Genomic DNA, 20,106 nt, shown 5'->3' on the forward strand with positions numbered 1-20,106 from the left:
TAATAGGGGGTTTCTCAAGAATAAAATTTATACCCATATACGTTGTCCAAATTTTGCTTGTTTAAGTGTGCAGCTATGCATCGACCTATTAGGTTTCAAATAATTATAAAACGCAAATACGTACACTGAGATCAGAGTTATTCCTATGCAAATCTAGCTTAATTTTTAAAGAGATTAAAAATATTTTTTACTACACCAAGGAATATTATTTGAAGGAAGCCTCTGGTTCGAGCCCGCCGTGCGCTTATATGTACCACACGTAAGTGAATAAAGCTTTGATTTTTTTCCGCTTGTGTTTTAGCTTTGAATCAATCTTTAATCAATTGTGTTTTCTGAACGAGCAGTTCACAGCTTAAACCCACAATAAAGTCAGTATGGCATAAAAAAATTAGATCAATTGTTAAATCCGTGCAAGTGCATATATTGTACATACAGTACGTATCATTAATATTAATGTGCATATTACGTGTTCTGCTCGTGCCTATCTGCGATCATGAACATCGTATATTTGAATATTTTGTGATGAATGCTCGGGGGTAAGTTCTAAACAGACTTCTTTGTATATAGAGAAATAGGCCTCACACCCGGTATCGGATTTGATGATCTACTCCTGTTCGAACCAAGCGAGGAGAGCAGCCGAACATATCCATAAATTAGTGATTTCCTATGGAAAGACGGCAGCGAGCGGACAACGAAGGGATGACCATAGAGAATCAACATAAATAGCAATCGCAACATGAGCGGTGTTAATGCTGATGCTGGTGAAAGTAGGGAGCATCAACGACAAAAGATACATACGAGCATATTTTTGTTAACAACGATATGAGGCAGCTTCTGAGGTTGGGTAGAGATCCTATGCAATATGGAGGAACACAAGTGACGTAAACAGGAGATAGGAAAAGAGCAATGTAAACTTGACGCATTTACATTAGTTGTCACTTTGCTTCGCTAAAAGATCATGGCAAACTGATAACATTGTATAATAGCGAGAAGCATTAGCTACGAGTAAGCACTTGTTATGCAACTAAGTGGGCGTTCAGCAGCAGCTCTATTGTGTCCATTCTCATACACTGTGAGCCGCCTTCCTCCTGGCTGTGTGCTGCGTGGCCCTCGAAATATACTCAAGCATAGATATGTCGAGCTCGGCTTAAGCCAGCAAGCTCTGAGTTGTCCTTTAAGGCTGCTAATAAAATAGAGTCCTGCTTCTGTCTTGATCAAGAAAAGCTTTATAGTACAGCAACTCTCAGGTCATTGCTATCGTACACTGTAAATTGTAAAATATTGGCATGCGTCACTAACTCGCAATGTAATGTAGCTGCTACTGAGGTGCGTTTATAAAGCGATGTCATGAATAACCTGAGCAGTAAAAACACTATAGCAGTAGATTAGAAAATGTAAACTCTTGCTTCTTGCAGCTTTCTGTGCTCTTAGCGTGCCGCGTTATTTGAATCGATAATAGTATTATCATTTCCCATGCTTTCAAACTACGTACGATGTATGTAATGACGTGTGTTTGCTGCCAAAGTAAATAAAAGCAATTACACCTTAAAAAGCTTGTACATCAACTAAATATTTCTAACGTAGTTCAGGACAAAGCTTACTTTAGAGCTAAATAACTTGATTTAAGGCATGTGTAATTTAATAATCATTTTGTAGATTTATGTTTACTAATGGTAATAGATGTTGTCTTTACTATAGCTACTCAGGATGGATCCCGCTTTAGGTTCTAGGTAATAAAATTTCCAGTTTTAGAAATTCATTATTCTTAATAAATACATTTCCTACTTAAGGGCTAGAGGCAAGCTAGTACACCTGTAGAAAATTTAACATGGGCCTAGGTGTGGTTGATTTGCAATATCGTACATTGCAGCGTGTTGATAGGATATCTTCAGGGCTTGCGCACCGGAAATACGAGTACTTAACTTCGTCACTAGCATTATTTGTTCCATTAAATTCAGATACGTCTATTATTTATCGTTATACGCAACGGTAAAGTCGTGACTACACAAAGTCATATCTTTTTTGATTCAAATCACGTGCGGAAACACTGCAGCATATAATGCCAGCATTAGAGGAATGGAAGAAGACTCAAGTTTTGTGTCTGTCATAAATTGCCGTAAGCAAACTCTAATTTAACTTTGAAGACTCTCCGTAAGCAATCGGCTTCCAAAGCTCAGCGGAAGCTTTGCGATAAGGCTCAGACCACCTACACAAGTACATGATTTACTTCAACGGTGTATTCGAGTCTAAATCAACTTGACTGAACATTCTGGACAAACAATGTAAAATTAAAAGCTTAATCTGGTATTTATTTACTCAATATTCTTTATGTATACGTGGACCCTTATAATAATCAGTTCTCATACAAACGCGTCCCAGTTAAAAAGTAAAAACTTTATTATAATTGTCAGACGCCTTGTATAATGATGCTGCAGAACGTTTTGCTGCAATCATTGCGTCGTAAATGTGAAGCATTTTGCAACAAAAAAAATTGCTGACTCATTGAATTGCACTGGTAGCGCCAGCAAAAAGACAGGTTCGTTGGTGCGGTATCAGAAAAGACGAAGGGGAAAAGAAAATGCCGTTGTTAGTGGATGAGTCAGTATGTTAGGTGTAGCGTGTGGGTTCGTTTTGGCGGATAGGAGCATCACAATACCCAGGACAGAGCCCTTTTTAAGTTCTTTATCGCTTGCTTGCTTTACTTCAGCATGGACCGATGTTACGTTGATGCTGTAAGGTGTCTATTTAGTTTTTTGCTACTCGTGTTGCTTCCATCGCCTTTGTTAATTTCCCGTTGGCCTAATAAAGAAAGGAATTGGGATACCAGAATAGAAGTAGAAAGACTTTGCTGCGAGAGCCAGATTAACGGATTTTTAATTACGACTCCTGTTGTAGTGTTTTTAGAGAACTCGGCCAGTAGACATGGCTACCGCAATCCATGTTTTGTTTCTCGACCAACCAATCAGACTGAAAGCTAGCTGGCTGGCCGGCCGGCCGGCTGACTGAAGCTAAAGGGAAACAAACTATATGATCCCGCGCAGAATAAAATCGTAGAGAAGGAATAAGCACGAGACAGCACATGGGTGTTTGTCTAGGGCCAAATCATTGCTTACTCAGTAACTTTAGCACCACTACGGCTACACGAAGATACAAGCTGGCTGGGGAAACTATAACACCAACTCCGTTATTAGCTAAGTTGTTTCAGGAAAACACTAGAACAACAATATTTGAAGTGGGGCAATATCCAAATCACTAACAGCAAACTATAGATTGTCTTACCACTTTCCCTAATTGTACGACATTGACTTTCGACATATTACACATAGTAGAAGTCCATTCTGCATGTAAGTGTTCAATATACCCATGCTTTAACATTTTAGTGCTTCTGCTATGTACTATATTCTTTACGAGCCCTATGGTATAAATGATCATGTGATATAATGACACAAATACGTACGCTATAACGTTTTGATGCCGAGCGTGTGTGAAAAGTACGTGGCAGTGGTTCCTGTACTTACAAATATATATTATTGGTATTCACCTGAGCCTGATATAAGGTGTTTTTCAAGCTGCTTTTCATTTTTCAATCATTCCTTGCCAATTTTGGTTAACACTTGTGATTTGCTAGCGAGTATGACGAATATTTTTCTAACTCATTCTAATAAACAGCGGAAGCTGCCTTTTGTCGGTTCCTCTACGAGACTCTAAACGAGTAGTTGACTAGCTATTCCCCTCAAAACAAAAGAAATAATAGAGACAGCTTTCCAGTCCTGCCATTAAAAGGTAATTGCGGCCTATATAATTGTACAATTAAATGCAGACTTTGCACTACGAAGTTATATGTCGAATGTTCACATACCTGAAAATCTGTTCCATTGATAGAAGGTTTTGAATAACTGACTGACGTTCAGATGCTATGGCGCATATCATCACTGGCACAAATACTGGCTCTAAAATAGTGACAATGGCTACGATAGCTTAATGAACAACTTATTATTACACATTATGTAACCTATTCAGATTTTGACTAATACTTACGCTCATCTCAAATCGATTATTTATTAACACGGTGGCATAATTCCCATATGTAATTACTGTCCACTGCTGTTATAGTTGATTCCCATTAAACAACGTGATCCTACAACCCGTCTGATACAAAACCAACAATAGCAACTAGTCGATACGTAGACACATTTTAGAATTTACTGTAAATATTTTAAGGGGAAGAAGACATTTCTTCGCTAAAACCATGAGCTTCGACTATATGACTTGGCGTTAAATGTCGATAATTGTGTAAAGGTGACATGCCCTTTCCTATCATATACATACCATATATACATACCAAGTATGTTATTGGGGCAGGAACACTGCTAGATTCAGCAAACGAAGACAAGGCTGGATCAACATTAGATAATGAAAAAAAAATTGAAGACATTTTTTTAATATGGTTGATTTTTTTGCTCTAAAACTGAAATATTAAGAAGCACTCTGTTGTAACAGACTTATAAAGGTCCGCATAAAGCTAAGATTCTTCATTAGATAATTATGGACAGAACAAAACATCTAGAGCCTGTTAGTTAGTATTCGCCATCGCTGAGCATATCGAGATTCTTTTCTTCTTGTAAGAACGCGCGCAAGCTGTTGTCTTTGAAACTCTATTGAACACTTCTGAGAAGCTGGTTGCGAGGATCCCTTCACCTAATATATACATATATATTGACCTAGGCCTCCTATGAGGTAATAAGGAACTACTAGGTTGTGACAAGCGGTTTTAGCGAACTTTAAAATTAAATGACTTTTGAACTACACGCCGCTAGCAAACCAAATCTGGCTAGTAAATACTCTATGTTCTAGAAATTTGCTAGTGAACATCAGTTCAATTTCTTCCACGAGAAATTAGTTTAAAAGGAAAGGCATCTTTTTGTCTTGAAGGTCAACGCTTAATGGTCAAGTTCTTACTGTTCGAAAGCCGCAGCACTGCGAAAATGTATCAAAAAGGCGGCATTAAGCGAAATCACCTTAATTGAATGTTGCAAAGATCACAAAAATAGAGACAGGAATCTTGCAGACCAGCGAGAAGGAAGGCATCAGATATCGGGTCCCGAATGACAAGAACGCATTGCCGCAATCGAGCAGGCTCAAAATCTAAGGGCTCTGTCGGTCAAAACTAGCATTTCAGATGTAGCGTGTTACATAATTGTATCTCAAATATGGAAAAAGCGGAAATTGACTCCAGGGACCCAGAAGATGTTTATGGTGTATTCCATATGTAATACGTGGAACTTCAATCAACAAAAAGTCCGCCTGGAACATACGGTCGCTATACACAAGGCATGATTAAATTTCTATTGCCAGGCAGAGATGGACCAGGCGAAAAGATGGCGTAACTCTTAAAAGGAAGTCAAGTTTGGTAGCAGTGTCAACTAGGTACGGACATCAGGTGACGGTAATCCTTGGAACGGACATCAGGAGCATCTGCTACTATGAAATACTCACCGAAAATTACACAATCAATGCAGCCTACTACCTCAATTTTCTCAAGAAACTCACGGACCATTGGCATGGCAACTGAAAGCGCATCTGGTGACTTATATTGGCACATATTGTTTAGCTTGTGACTAACTATTTTTTTTTTAAAAACTGATTTGTGGTGCAAACAAAAGGTGCAGAGCTGCCCTAGCCGCGTCAATCGAAGCAATGAACTTAATAGCATATAAAATATGCTCAGCGATAGCTTCCTTTAAATACGTCTGCGAAAAAGGATGTTTTTGTGCATAATCCCGATATACGTCAATAAGGTATGCCTCCATATCGTGTAAAAAAAAAATTGCTTCACTAACTGAGCTTTACTAGCCTTCAAAGTGAATGTTACAAATATTCATCACTTTGAATAGGTGAGAAGATACGTAGGGTAGATTTAGGATGAAATTTGCTTATTTTATGTCCCCAGCTATTCATTTAAATACGCCACGCGTGACATATATGATAGTCTATTTGTGGCTTTCTTATTGTTGTGTCGGCCTTCGCCTGCCATTCCCATTTTCAGTGATTTGTTTCGACTTTTAAAAAACACTTTGCACTTTGACAGTAAGGGAGGGAGGGAGGGAGGGAATAATGAAAGATAATGAAAACATACCATAGGCAATAGCAGGCGCATGAGAAGTCGATTCGTTCTGTGTCGGTATCGCTGATTGCTGGCGCAAGCTATCATTCGATACAGCGATGGCTGCTACTGCATTGGCCATAAATCTCCTTGCTTCTATTTCTCATAGGCTTGCGGTAATCTGCTCACACCGCATCTACATCGTTACAATAGCTTATACACCGCTCTATCCAATAACAGCCTGTTATGTCCGATCGCCTTCTCTCATTACCGGCATAATGTTTGATATTTCTTTCTTACGACAAGACGATCAGCTACAGAAACTATATCGTCAAAAGCTAAGCTCGGGTTCCTGTTGTCTTCGTCATTTGGTGGTGAAGTTGGTTTGATCAAAATGTATTTCATATTAGATAAACGAACCGATAAGAATACACACAGTACCTCAACAAGTAGGATATTCAGTCTGGGCGGAAGATGAGTTTTTCGTTACCTGGGACCAGAAATGCTCGATTAATTCGTTGTTAAAAGAATTGGTATTTTGACGCTGGACATGGCCGTCCACTAAGCGGCAGAAGGTGAGCCGAAAGATGAAAGTACAAAGAACATTGCTCCGCACTATTCAACAACCCACCAGTTACAGAAACTGCGAGAGTCGACAGTATCACGAGTCCACCATGTTGGCTGCCAGGGACACTGGCTAACGTGCAAAAGTAAAGATCATCATAATCATAAAACTTTGATGAAGACATAAAGGAGGCGTTCAGTCCTTATATGTTTTAATCGAACATGGCGGGCTGTAGACGGATATTATATAAGGATCGAATATATAGATTAATGTTTGTAATGTTCGTGCCTGCACCCACCCAAATCAACATGCGCTGTAAGACCGTTAAATGTTTCAACACATTATAAGTCATTTTGGTACGCAGTGAACATACTAACACCTAAGTAGTCACGCCGTCGGTAAATCTAGTCTCCTCAGGACTACATCTTTTTTATGAAAAACTCTGTCGATTAACAAGTTTTTGAAATACGCTGCAAAAATCTTAATCGATACTACAACGACGGCACACATCGCTGAGAACATTCGTTTATTAAAATTAATAACGAATGTTTTTAATAACGCCTCTTCGTTATACAGTCTACATATACTTAGAAAGTAGCTGCAAAAAGTAACATACCGCTTTTAGAATGATTCTATATTCTAATAAACTACACAGATTCCACAAACCCTAAGTGTAAATGTTTATTAATGCAAAGCTTTGTGAGGGTTAGCCCTTTTACTTCTAGATATTTTCTTCTAGGTCATATTCGTAATTTTTAAAAAAGTGTCAAAATTGACGTACAGTCTCTGCACTATAGTTGCGTTACCTACTACGGCTTAGTAATAAGGCTGATCTTTTGAAAAAGAAATCGATAGGACACATTCCTTAATTTACAATATTTCCATAATTGTCGGAACGTGATTTGTTATAGAACTGTGCTAGCATAAGAAGTGTTGAATTTTACTAGTTCTCACCTTGTGCAATCATGAAGACTGTTTTGTCTATAGTGTATTGAAACAATAAACCTGATATGGTCTACGTCCGCGTCTGAACAACCTTTAAATCGGGCTGACAGTCTTGTTCCAGCAAGAACACCAATCCAAGGGAATGATATTCAACATACTTTACTGTAACTGAGTATTATTCAGAACAGAGCAGGAAGTTAAGGGGGTTCGCGGCGCAACCATTTTTTTTTTAGATGAAGATGTTTTGCACATAGTACCAACAAGTATGTTGACGTTAGTTCTACTGAAGTCGCTAAGCCAATTGGCTTGAATAAGCGCCCAGTACTGAAGCAAAGCGTCTGACCTTGTGAAAAGATCCAAGGTTTTAACAGGGCACAGCTGTATAAAGGTACCGATATCACTACGGCCAGAACATTGTACAACGGCAGCCACCATTAGGAAGGGTAGCAGAATTACTATGGAATACAGTTGATTGGAGAAAACAAACTCACGACTCAGTGTACTCAACCACCAGTCAAATTAACTAATAACTATAGTCTGATATGGTATATGAGAACCAATTACGTCGTTGTTACTCTACGATAGAAAGGTATTTTAATAGTGTCAGTTTTGCGCTAAATCACTTCCTGCTCTGGTAATCAAGAAATGAGCTGCGATGTGCGATTAGTACTTGCTACTAATAATTCTTTGTACTCGGTTGCAAAATGATCATTATAAAATTCAAAGTGTTTTATGAAGACAGGTTTCATGAAGAAATAAAGAATGACTTTCTGACATATACATCAATCAATGCAAGAGCATCTTTGCTTTGCTGGCAATTAGAAATGACATCTACTAATGTTCTTCTAGTATGTTCTGCAACGATAGGTTGGACTGCCGTACTCTAGTCACACGTGTTTCTGTACCAAAGAATTTTCAATAACAACTCTTTTTCAAGAGGTGTAATTATTACTATAGGCAGAGTAGCTTTTCACTCACTGAGATTCAACTGATACTTTGTTTGATCGTACTCAAGGGTACGCTGCGGATCCGATTCAGAAAGTGCATCGTTGGGAATGCTGGCCGACAAACAGATCCGTTGTCGTTTTAACATGCACTCAAAAAAGAAGGGTGAAATCCAGTTTTGAAACAGTATTGAAAAAAATATGCTCAGGAAAAGGTAAGGATGCAATTGAAAGGTATGCATATAAATCAGTTAAGAATGTTGTGACATCTCTGTTCTAATTTCCAGTTGAACATTTGCTCCAAATTTAAATGAAATAGTGCAGTACAGAAATAACGCAGAATTTTATACGTAGGACATCCAGCTTTATTTCGCTACTGTATTTCTTTTAAATTTTAGTTTACTCCCCCAAATTAATAGCCGCTTACATATTTTCCACAAATGTTAAAAAGATCAAAGATTCCGATGTATCCAGCCACATTTGGCGCAGAATATCAGCATTGAGTTCAGCATAATGTTATCGTACCGAAGCTGTTGTAGCTCATCATACAATCATTGTTGCTTTTACTGCTACTATTGCCAGGTGTGTATGAATTGAATACAAATCCAAGACAGATCGAAGAACAGAGAGGCTCCTATCGAGAATCGAAAATCGCCTCCATTATTTTGCCATTTCTTTACAGTCCTTCTCTGTGGACTAGAGTTTCCAACCTCCTTTAAAGAATCGGCTGTCCCTCATTTTGCTACGGCACACAGTTCACACTGGTATTGGTAAAGTTGCTCAAAGAACAAATGAAGGACATATTGGAGTGCGCGCCTATCCATACAGGCCACAATAACAATGCAACTTCAACAAGAGCAACATGGCCAGCACAGGCGTAGCAATGGATCGAAGCATCCGCGGAAATTTAATAAAAAGAAAATCGCGTGCAGCAACTTCAACCGATAGAAGCAGGTGTGTCAGCCCCTATCAGAGTTGGTCAGACAACAGAAAGAACTGGAGGACAGGAAAACACGATAGCGTAGCTGGGTAGTGTAGTAGTCTTCAATCCATGCACGCCGCCTGTCTTCTTACCTATCTGCCTGTCCGTTCAGTAAACCTACCATCTCGAAACTAGGCTCAATGGCTGAATATATATTCTAGTTGCAGACTACAGGTGTTTTATGCCTATTGCGCCTTTTTTATTCCTGGGCTTCTGTCGTAGAGTGAATTCACGTGCATAGGTCGCATGAACATGGGCAACCTGCTGTCATAACAAAGAAACGATTACATCAATTGCAATGATCCTTCCCTAACTCTTTCTAGTATATTTATCATATTTTCTATGATATTCGTACTCCACAGACGAGTATTCTCGCAGTTTACTACTATATTGCCTTTTATACACACCCCATTTTTCAGTGGCAAAATGCAGACTTTGAAGAAAGGCGGGAATGAGAAAGATGAACGTAAATTTAAGATACACACAGATATAAAATGATCCCCTTAGTTATCCTTTACTTTGTGGGCGGATAGTTCCATTCACTCAAAGCTTTTTGCGCCTGACTGCTTGCACTCACTTCGACATATTCTGTTTTAGACTCTTGTATAAGACTTTCATTCCCCTCACAAGCATGCGTTAAGCAACCAGCAGTGGGTAATGTTCCGAGTCTGTATGGTGCAAGAGCAGAGCAGGCGTTTGGAGAGTACGAGTCTCCGCTAGACAGCAGGTCCCGCCCCTTTCTTTGTCGAGAGCAACTTTTCGCTGCCTCACTCGCTCTCTTCTGCTCGTAGAGGTTCGAACCACATACTATCCTAGTCCTCCAACACACTTTCTCGACCCCGCGTTTACTACTTGCTTCACTCTCACAGGCGCTTCTCGCTTTAACTCTTGGCTCTCTTATATTCGACCGCTAGAGGGCGCACTCGGTCCAAACATTTGCCTTCGACACGAGGCGCTGTTTCCTCGCGAGGAAAAAGGAGATAACATGCGGTTTATCTAGGCCCCATAGTGTAGGGCATTGTGTCCCCTTGCACGCCAGCACATAGAAGAAATAATAATCTATTAAGAATTGCTGGCCAGAGAACAGATTTAGGAAAACTAGCAGCACACTGGGACAAGGGCAACGCAGGAAAGGAGGTAAGCGAAACAAGAGCAGAGCGGCAAAATGTAGACAACGATGGTCTTTAGGGGGATACGATAGCTGTTGAGAGGAACACAGGCTTGTGTGGTAGAAAACCACGATCGGCAGCTGCAACGTAGTCGACAACAGCATAACAAAAAGTGAAGCCGTGTAGATTGGGGCCTTTATAAGACAATGCTGAGAAAAATGGAGGGTTTGGTCAAACGGATAAGCCTACACCAACTAAACCTTTTGGCCTGGGGCTGCAGAGGCCAGTAATCAACTGGAACGGCCGGGAACAAGTTTGTGAGCAAATTAGGCAAAAAAAGACGAACATAGCTTGTTCTTAAGTAGCCTGGGTCCTCCCTCCAGTAGATGGACTGAATTCTTCTACGTAGAGATAAGGAATTGGTTTTTTGCGCATTAGATTGCTGTAATAAAGTTACACAATATTTGATGACAGTTTCAGGAGTAACTGTAAATACAGCATTCTAAAAATATCGATGTTCCTATCGATATTACGTTACGAAGTAACGTTACATAAATGATACAGGTAACGTGCAATAAGCGTCTATTTTACTAAAGTTTGAGAACTAGTCAACGCTCGTTTAGTTGTTTGCTGGCAGAGTACACTTTTTATTGCATGAAATATTGTGAATTATCCCCATATTTCTAGAGAAAACTCTTGTTAACTTATTTTGAGCGATACTTGTTAGCATTGCAACAGTCCAAAACATGCATCTGATTTCTATTCTTGTAATGTTTTATGCGATTTACATAAATGTTGTCCTGTTTAAAGGAACTGTTGTCTAGGTAGGTTTCGTCCATATACGAGATAATGACGATAACTTTGTTGTCTATTTTCTACTACTGCTAGCAGGATAGCTTCTAGTGCAGATAATGCATACATAGGAAGATACTAAAAGTCAGTTTGATTCCAAAGATCACATCTTATTAGTTATTTAGATACCATCTGTTGTCTGTTATACTCGTTTTTCTTCAACACTAATGTAAGAAACAGCAGTACGCAATTCACTATAGTTGTTTCAATTTAAGAGAATACAAATATACAAAGTCAAAAAATGATCATATATATAAATATATAATAATAAATAAATATATAAATATAATGTTTATAATCCGAAAGGTACAGTTCTTGTCTGAGAAAATAAAATCAATAGAAAGGACTCACTATGAGAAACAACCACGATTGGTACCCCATGACACTCAGTTCTACTGTGGTTACTTGACAACACGTGCAGAAATGAGATAGGGACAATTTTTGTCGTCGGGCTGTGTTTGCTAAAGAAAGAACAACAGTCGCGAGAAGCGATTGTATATGTTTGGGTGAACTACATTACTGTTCGTCGACTAAGATACATAACTTTAATAATTTCAAACAAATAAATAATAATAAAAAATTTCAAACCAATAACGAACCTCTGTGAGATCTGATTTTTTTCTACGTAAAGTACTCTATAAAGTGCCGCATCACTGCCGGTCCTCAATAACTGGACAAAAAGAAATTGCTCATGTTCAATAATTCTCTTAACGTATTTTAGTCTTTCGGTTTTTACATCTATTTGCACCCTGTAACATTTGACGAGCATCGACAGGCGTTCGACGTATTTTAAGTAAGTATTTTAAAAGAATAACTGCAGTATTGAACAAAGAAGAGAATATCTGTTGCTTTTCCTTTATTTCGACCTTTCTTGCGTATAAAACATATAGGGGAATACAGAACTCGGACAAATACTTTATCTGTTTGTCTGGAATCAAGCGTATTTTTGGCTGCCTGTATGATGAACAGCGCATTTTAGATTCGTGTGCTTTTCCGTGATTGGGTAAATTCCCGTTAAAATTTAACTAATCGAAGTTCTGAGTAAATTTTAAATCTAAAAAAGGGCGACTGAAGTTTTCTCTTGAATCGCCGATCGCGCCTATATGACGAATTATATGTTCCAAAACATTATCCGCGGCATATCTTGTTTTTGTGAGAAAGAATATTAAACACACTCGAAAGTTAATATGAACATACGGTTCCGCGTGAAATAATGTTCAAACAGGTATGAGAACGCTAGCCATTTAAACCCCTTAGACAACGGTAAGAACTGAACGAATTTACTGCTGAACACAGAAAGGAGTAATGTACAAAGGAAGTATTCCGCTTTATACAGCCACCCATAAGCGGTACGTTAAGTTGCTAGGACAACCCTCAGGAGAGTGGAGTGATGTACTTGAAAGCGGATAAATCTTCGATCGCTTTTAAAATAATATATTCATGTCGAGCCGCGAATGGAACAATAGCCGAAGATATAATTCAGAAAATCAATCTATTCTTTCGTGTAGTTAAAACAAAAATTTCGGATGAGGTTCGTCAATTGCCGAAAGAGTGTAGAGATCGCGGCCACAATTTAAACATGAACTTGAAAGTTTCGGACGGTTATTCAGAATCAAATTCATAGGGAGTTGTGCCAGGATAGCCTCGTCTAGGAGGGCCAAAAGCATCTATAGTTGCACAAAATACACTTAGAACTAGTAAATAGTCTTTGCAGACAAGCGAGTGGGTCTTGACGAAGGTGTAGTGGGTACCTTGTTTGTTTGTTAAACTTGAAAGACACGTGGTGGTCTGGGTTCATGTTCTAACGTGGCTACACTTCGTTTCATGCTGGGAGCCAGTTGTCTTATGGATTGCCTAATGGCGGTACCGAACGTAAAACTCGAGATATAAACACAGGCGAACGGGCAGTCATATGGCTCACGTTCTAGCCGCCGTCAGTGACAAATTACTTGGATCAGTCGCCGACATTTAAATATGAATAAGCCTACCACAAAATGAAGCTTGGTCAATTTAAAACACACAGCTGATCCGCGGTCGATGTTCAGGACGAAATTTGAGCGGTGGTTCAGAAATATCCAAGCAATTATTTGCATATACTCATTATGTATGCAAGTCGGATGTATCAGTGCACACCTTCATTTAAAAGGGAGATTTACGTTCTAAGTACAAACAACAAAGCCAAACAACTGCGATAAAAAGAAAACAGTTGATTCACACGCCGGTAGCCACAATTCTCTAAAATATTTGAGACGCAATATTGGCTGACTAAATTATTATTAGTTGAGAAATAATAGGCAACTTCTATTGTAACCTATTTTGACTCAAATCTACGCCGTCTTAGACAAGCCTCGCTATTAATACGCAAACCTTATATCAGCATAATAGCAAAACTGCGTTTACATATCCTTATATTTACTAACTTCATCTCAAGTATCCCAAATAACATTCCTTTTTAGAAACGGCCTCAGTTTATATAATATTAACTGTAGACTTTTACTTTAAAAGCTAACAAGTGCTTTTGCGTATTTGCTTGTTTTTTTGCCAGGAAATCTTTAACAAAGTGTAATGTATGCATTCTCGTCACTCCTTTTTAACCTCTTTAGTAATTCAAAAAAATAATCAGACAAAATGTACTTGCGGTAAGTTGTTAATCATATGTACTAATTCTTATTTGTAATATATAGTAACTGTCATATATTCTTATCTGTAGTAATAATACTTGTAATCCGGTAACGAATGTCAAAACATCCCTTCAATAATAGGACTGAGACGTCTTGCGACTCCCTGTAAGATACGGTATGCGACTTTATGGAGCCTAACGCAAATAGAAAACGAAACGTTAATCTTTTGTAGTCAATGGGTAAATCTGTTGTGTACTATGTAAATCTAGTCTGTTTCATACGGGCGCTGGACCTTAAATGTGCACAGGTTTACTAATACTTCGATATTCTGGAGAGACCTGAGTCTAAATCTTGCTCACCGAAAGTAGCTATCAACGGAAGTTTAAAATGAAAGAACGGTTTAGCAAACACTTGATAATTTTTCGCATTTTATGAGGACGCTACCATAGGTGTGAATAGGTACCTAAGTTTATGTGAAGCACATTGGTAAATTTGGTTATACTTTGCACATTTTCAATCATAAGATAAAGCTCCCTTAAAGCGCAGTGCATTAATTTCTTAATAAAATAAATCCTAGACCTAATGCAAATGGTATTAGCGGTACCGTTGTAATAAGCACGAACAATTTGGTAATATTCCTTCGATGCATCTTACAGAGCCTAATGACAATCATACGCTTTTAATAACAATCAAAATTATCGTATAGACATAAAACAATACAGAGCAATAGACAGGAAGCTAAAGCACATCTGAAAGAAAAAAACTATTTTCATTATCTTGTAATTTACGTTGTTTTATTTCTTATAAATGCTATATGAATATTCATCAAAGTAATTTGTAAATAATGCTTTTAATAGCACTTGAACCCCAATAGGACAAGCTTGGTGTCGGTATATATTAGGCTAAAACTAACTGCAATTGATATATCAACTGGAAACTTTTTTCTGATTTCTATTTTTCTCCTTTGTCTTAAGTAATTTTAATCGAAAAAGCTTCCAAGAAAAGGAACCTTTTTACTTCATAGCATTATAATTACAATAATAATTATTGAAACACGCGGAGATCTGATCTGTATTATGCATTGTTTAGCCCTCACTATACTGTCACATACGCATATTTTATCGCATTTCGGGTACACTACAGCAGACTTTTCTTTGTCTCTAGGTGCTTTGAAAACATGCTTCAGATATGCTTGCTCGCGCATGATTGAGCCCATCCAGGTTGTGCTACATGATACACGGCTAATATTGATTCACCAGGTTATTAAAAAGTACCGATCTAGGAACTAGATTTAGCAACACGTACTATAATACTAAATTAAAAGCTGCTCCGCCATTATGTGCGCAAAGTAAGGCACTCAATATGCTTGCTTGTAAACAATGGTGCGAACAGTAGTCAAACGTATGTAACAAATCGCAGTCTAGGGCTCATCGTTGCTCGGATAATAACTTGTACACAAGATAGAGAATAATGTAAACTGAAAGTCTAGAAATATTTTTGGGTAGCAGAAATGGACTTAATGATGTTAGTTCTATGGTACTATTTTAATGAGTATGACCTAATACTTTTCAATCACAAGGCAAACGAATATTGGACGCGTACATTATGAACGGAGTATTAGCTGAAAATATGCAATTGCACAAAAATTTAATTCGTAATAGAGAGTTGCCTTAAGCTCTGACCATGGGCTAGATCATTATTTAAAAAGACCCACGTGGATTAACATCTTGCAGTGCAGCCCTGAGGATGCAGGAATGCTCTATGATCACAATATTTACTGAAGCATCTTATTATTGTTTATAGAAAAAAGTGGTATACCTACCTACATGAAGAAACTGCTATTCCCGTTAAAATATGTTGTTCATCACTATTTTTTCCCCACTACTAGGTCTGGCACTGACCCCTAGAAATACTTAGCTTTGACTGCTGCTTCATGGACAAAGTTGATGGCTGTGCGAGTTTGATCTACATATATATGGGCTCCTCGACTCTATTGTTAACATTTTCCTAACATAACCCATCAGCTTATACCAATTCCCCCAATTTAATACCAGCAATTAGGGGCATACATTCAAAGGAAGGGAAAATTGACTTTGCAAGTCCAATCAAGAATTAGTCGAGTGTAAAAAAAAGTAGTTTTTAAGCAAAACATGGACTCCCATGATTACGGAACCCGCCCTTGCACTGTTTGAGATGTGTAGTTTTAGTGTTTGGGTGCTATTGATATTTCGTAATAACAGTATGTTTATATTGCCGTTGACGTCCTTATTTTCACGAATTTTGCTAGACTACATAAATATTGATATCTGGCTCTCTAGGGTTAATTTTGACACAGGTATGACAAGAAATGGCCAAAAAAAAGTAGTTTATATGAATTGTGAAAGCACAAACGCAGTGCGTGACATAGCTCTGGTTTGATATCGTTGTTTCGAGCTGTCGACTTCGATTGCTATGCATTGGTGAGGATCAAGCTATCAACTAATACTCATCAGTTCTACTACTTTAACTTGAACTCTTCGAGCCATTTTGGTACACTACTAATTGGCCTCGGCTCTTACATAATTTTATGAGTATACCAATAATAATAAGTGTACCAATAATAAATAAGGTGTTTTTAGCGGTAAGGTTATATGAGGGCCTAACAGGATATGTAAGTGTCCAAAAAGACGTATATGTAAGAGCCCATTATAGATAAAACAAAGAGGAGTTGTACCAGTAGTAGATACGTTGGTAACGTGTTCTTATCCATATCCATGCTGTCGGATTTCTTTCTGTCAGTCCGTTGCAACATATTTGACACCTGTCGAGTGAAGGCCATAATTTTGTAAGTCAGGTCGGCCATCTTCGAAGTGAAATAGGCCAGAGGCCAATTTGCCAATGAGAGACTATTCAAAAAAAGCAAACACCTGAGCACTGCTTTTTAGAGTTGAAACTTCTGAACATGAATAGCCCTGTAAGTGACAATTTCGAATTCAGGTATAAATTTTACGTGGAATAATACCAGTCCCGTCAAACTGCGTTCTTATAAGTGTGCGCTATGCTAATTTTAGAACGAAAATCATTTAAAAAATTACCGAACCTCAGCTGGGGATAGAACCCACAGCTTTTGTTCGTTTGAGTTACCAATAGTTTTCCGTTGGGAAAAGCGCAACTGCATTTCCATCTATAATAGATTAAATACCTAGCAACGCGCCACGTTAATTTGACTTGATCTGTATAAATTAATTAATGATTGGCTATGTTATATTATCAGGATATATTGTTGACACAGATAACCAAATATCGCGTTCATACCACCGTATACTTACCATCGCTGTTCTGAGAGGTTTGCTGGGCCTGTGGGTTACTGTTGCTCTGTCCGGGGGGTCTCTGTACGTTCGGAGGTGAATGCGCAGGTGGACAGTGGGTAGGTGGATGATATCCGCCAAAATAATGGGCGGCGTGGCCGGGCGGCCCTCCGTACGGTGATTGCAGGTGGCCGTTACCGACACCAGAAAAGGGGTAACCAGCCATGCGCTGTTGAAAATCTTGCTGCGGTCCGGGATATCCTCCTAGAGGGCCCATTGGTTGACCGCGCAGGTAGGGATTAAGGTGACCTGCAATATCCATGAAGGGCTGCTTGGCCTCGTCATGCATTGAGCCACCCTCGTTAGGCGTATGGGACATCGTGTCCTTTGGACTTGTTTCGAAGTCCCCTTGGTGCTGCTGATGTCGGTAGTCTTCAAAAAGGTGCTGCTGTTGAGCCTGGGCTACTTGATGTGGCCGTATACCTAGGCTTTGCTCCTCGCCTTCGCCGGCTGACTGTGTACCCACGGCCTCGGAGCAGGGCGACTTACGCTGACTGCCAAGCTCCGTGTCCAGTTTGACAAAGAAATTCAGTCGGTTTAGGCCAGTACTATCGCACAGCTAAACCAGTTCACCTGTTGCGTAGATACTTGCCAATATTTCCTGCCGGGCCTCCAGCTTGTATGCAGCTTCGCGTGAATTATTTACCTCCGATCATAACAGCCGTCACGCCTCGCTGCCTTTAGCGTATATGACGATGTCACACGGCAATGATGGTTGCAGCGCGCTGGCAGCGGCTTAAGAAGCGACCTTTTTACCACCTTGATAACACAAAGATTATTCTTGTCACTTCCACTCCCCGATTCCGTTACATATTGTGAGAGCACGGTTCTTATCGAAGACACTGGAGCACATGGTAATAATAATCCGATAGTCGAAGTGTTACACAACGATTTCACGACTTTGCAGTATCACCATTAAGTCTGGATTCAGCCGAACACAAACTTCCCTTATATTTTAGTGTCGCAACAGAGCATATTAGAAATCCATTCACTGGCTTTTGTCCAATTTCTTAAAAGTGTTTGGCATAGTTTTTTGACACCAACTGGAAACTTTCGGCAACCTAAGTGATTCGTAATGGAATACCAATGCTAAGCAAGATACAGGGAGAACCGAGTTGCAAGTAAAGGAATTTGTGTGTCCTGGCGAACGGCTTCCTGAACCAAACATCGCATTCAACATGAGGAGCGAGAAAAATGCATATTGACTAGTGTTACAGCTACACCAATAAGGCCGGTAGCATTTGCAACAGCAGAAGCACCTCACTCACTTTACAGGCAGAGCAAGCAATCTGACTGTTTCGCAGCTTCACTGGCTGAATCGGCCGCAGCTTTCGGCAAACCCGGTGCGGCCCACGGCTGTCACGGGAGAGGGGCTCTCTGTGCAGCGGCTGCTAAGGCGGAGCATTAGGCTCCGCCCACTGTTGCTTATTGGCTGGATTCAGCCGACGACACCCAAACATACTGCGAGCGCTTTATAATGATTTTTAGAGAAATATTGAATAATATCACATATATACGTGTACGGCGAGCTACCCCACCAACGACCGCTTGGTTGTCGACTCGTGGCGGAGGCGTCTAAGAAGCCAGTAGCTTTGGCGTCCTGTGTCGTCATTGAGATGATGTTGATTACTGATGGCAGCACCCTACTTCTGTAAGAAAAAACTTCGTCGACACGATCCGCTGCTGACTGTACTGTTGTTGCCACTACAGCAACGGCAGCATTTCAACGAGGTGGGCTCACCAATGCGCAAGGCACGCGATCTCGGAGAAGTCGGCTTCATAAACAAAAATAACGTAAAGAACTTAGGTACATTTCAGCGTACATACCTAAGAAACGTCAAGCGACGATCGGCCATAGAATAATAACAAAAAAGAATGAAACAAACGGTCAGTGATTCCAAACACAGTCAGGCACGGAAAATGCAGCACAACAATAGCCTACACTCTTAAAGTTCCTCACAGTTTTGCAACAACGTCAGTAACTTATACTGTAACTAGTAAAAGTGTATGCTCCCCGCTATTGCTACTGCTGTTTTCAAGCATTGTCCTCGCCGTAACACAAACAAACTATAGAGCACCCAATTCATAAAGTATTTTCCTTCTGAGCGAGTTGTACTTTAATGACCCCGTTTTGCTTGTGATACTTGGACCAATAGGAACAAAGACATCAACTTCTGGTATTGCTATACATAATCTTTGCCGCATGTTCTTCACACAGGTTTCAACGAAATTAATAGCAACTAAGTAGAAGTTATTTTTACAACACAGCTTTGCATCGATGTCGATATCAAGTATGTGGTATTGCATAATACACTGGTACCTAGCGATTTACCCTAATGCATGTGACGATACCCTCTATATCGTACTGTCCATACAATACACATTTATCTCAAGTTGCTTATGATGATGATAGATTAGTCTCAGGATAAACCCGTCAAACCCAAAGTTCCCTTCAAAGACGATTGTCCCCGTCTTGGTCAAAGTTAATATAGGCCGGGACAGATACTGAGGGCGATCCTCTTGCACAGAGTTACAACATTATTTAGGTTAAAAAAGGAAACGTGGCATTACATTGTTTCCTATGAAAAACTAGAAAATTTATCTATCATATTATTGGAGGTATTTATTTAATAAAGAA

At 39.3% G+C, this 20,106-nt stretch overlaps 1 protein-coding gene across 2 annotated transcripts in view; it reads right to left on the reverse strand.

Annotated features, from left to right (window-relative positions):
- Positions 1-18,786, reverse strand: part of LOC111248923 (uncharacterized) — a 55,694-nt gene extending 36,908 nt beyond the window's left edge. Inside the window, exon 1 of one of the 2 annotated variants that reach the window (XM_086987077.1) lies at positions 17,430-18,786. In XM_086987077.1, coding sequence (XP_086843203.1) covers positions 17,430-17,787 — 358 coding nt within the window. In that variant the 5' untranslated portion in view covers positions 17,788-18,786. The remainder of the gene's footprint in view (positions 1-17,429) is intronic. The other variant, XM_022802048.2, reaches the window with a different exon arrangement.
- Between the last annotated feature and the right edge of the window lie 1,320 nt (positions 18,787-20,106).

The sequence above is a fragment of the Varroa destructor genome, unplaced genomic scaffold, assembly GCF_002443255.2.
Source record: "Varroa destructor unplaced genomic scaffold, Vdes_3.0 BEIS01000004.1, whole genome shotgun sequence".
Lineage (NCBI taxonomy): Eukaryota > Metazoa > Arthropoda > Arachnida > Mesostigmata > Varroidae > Varroa > Varroa destructor.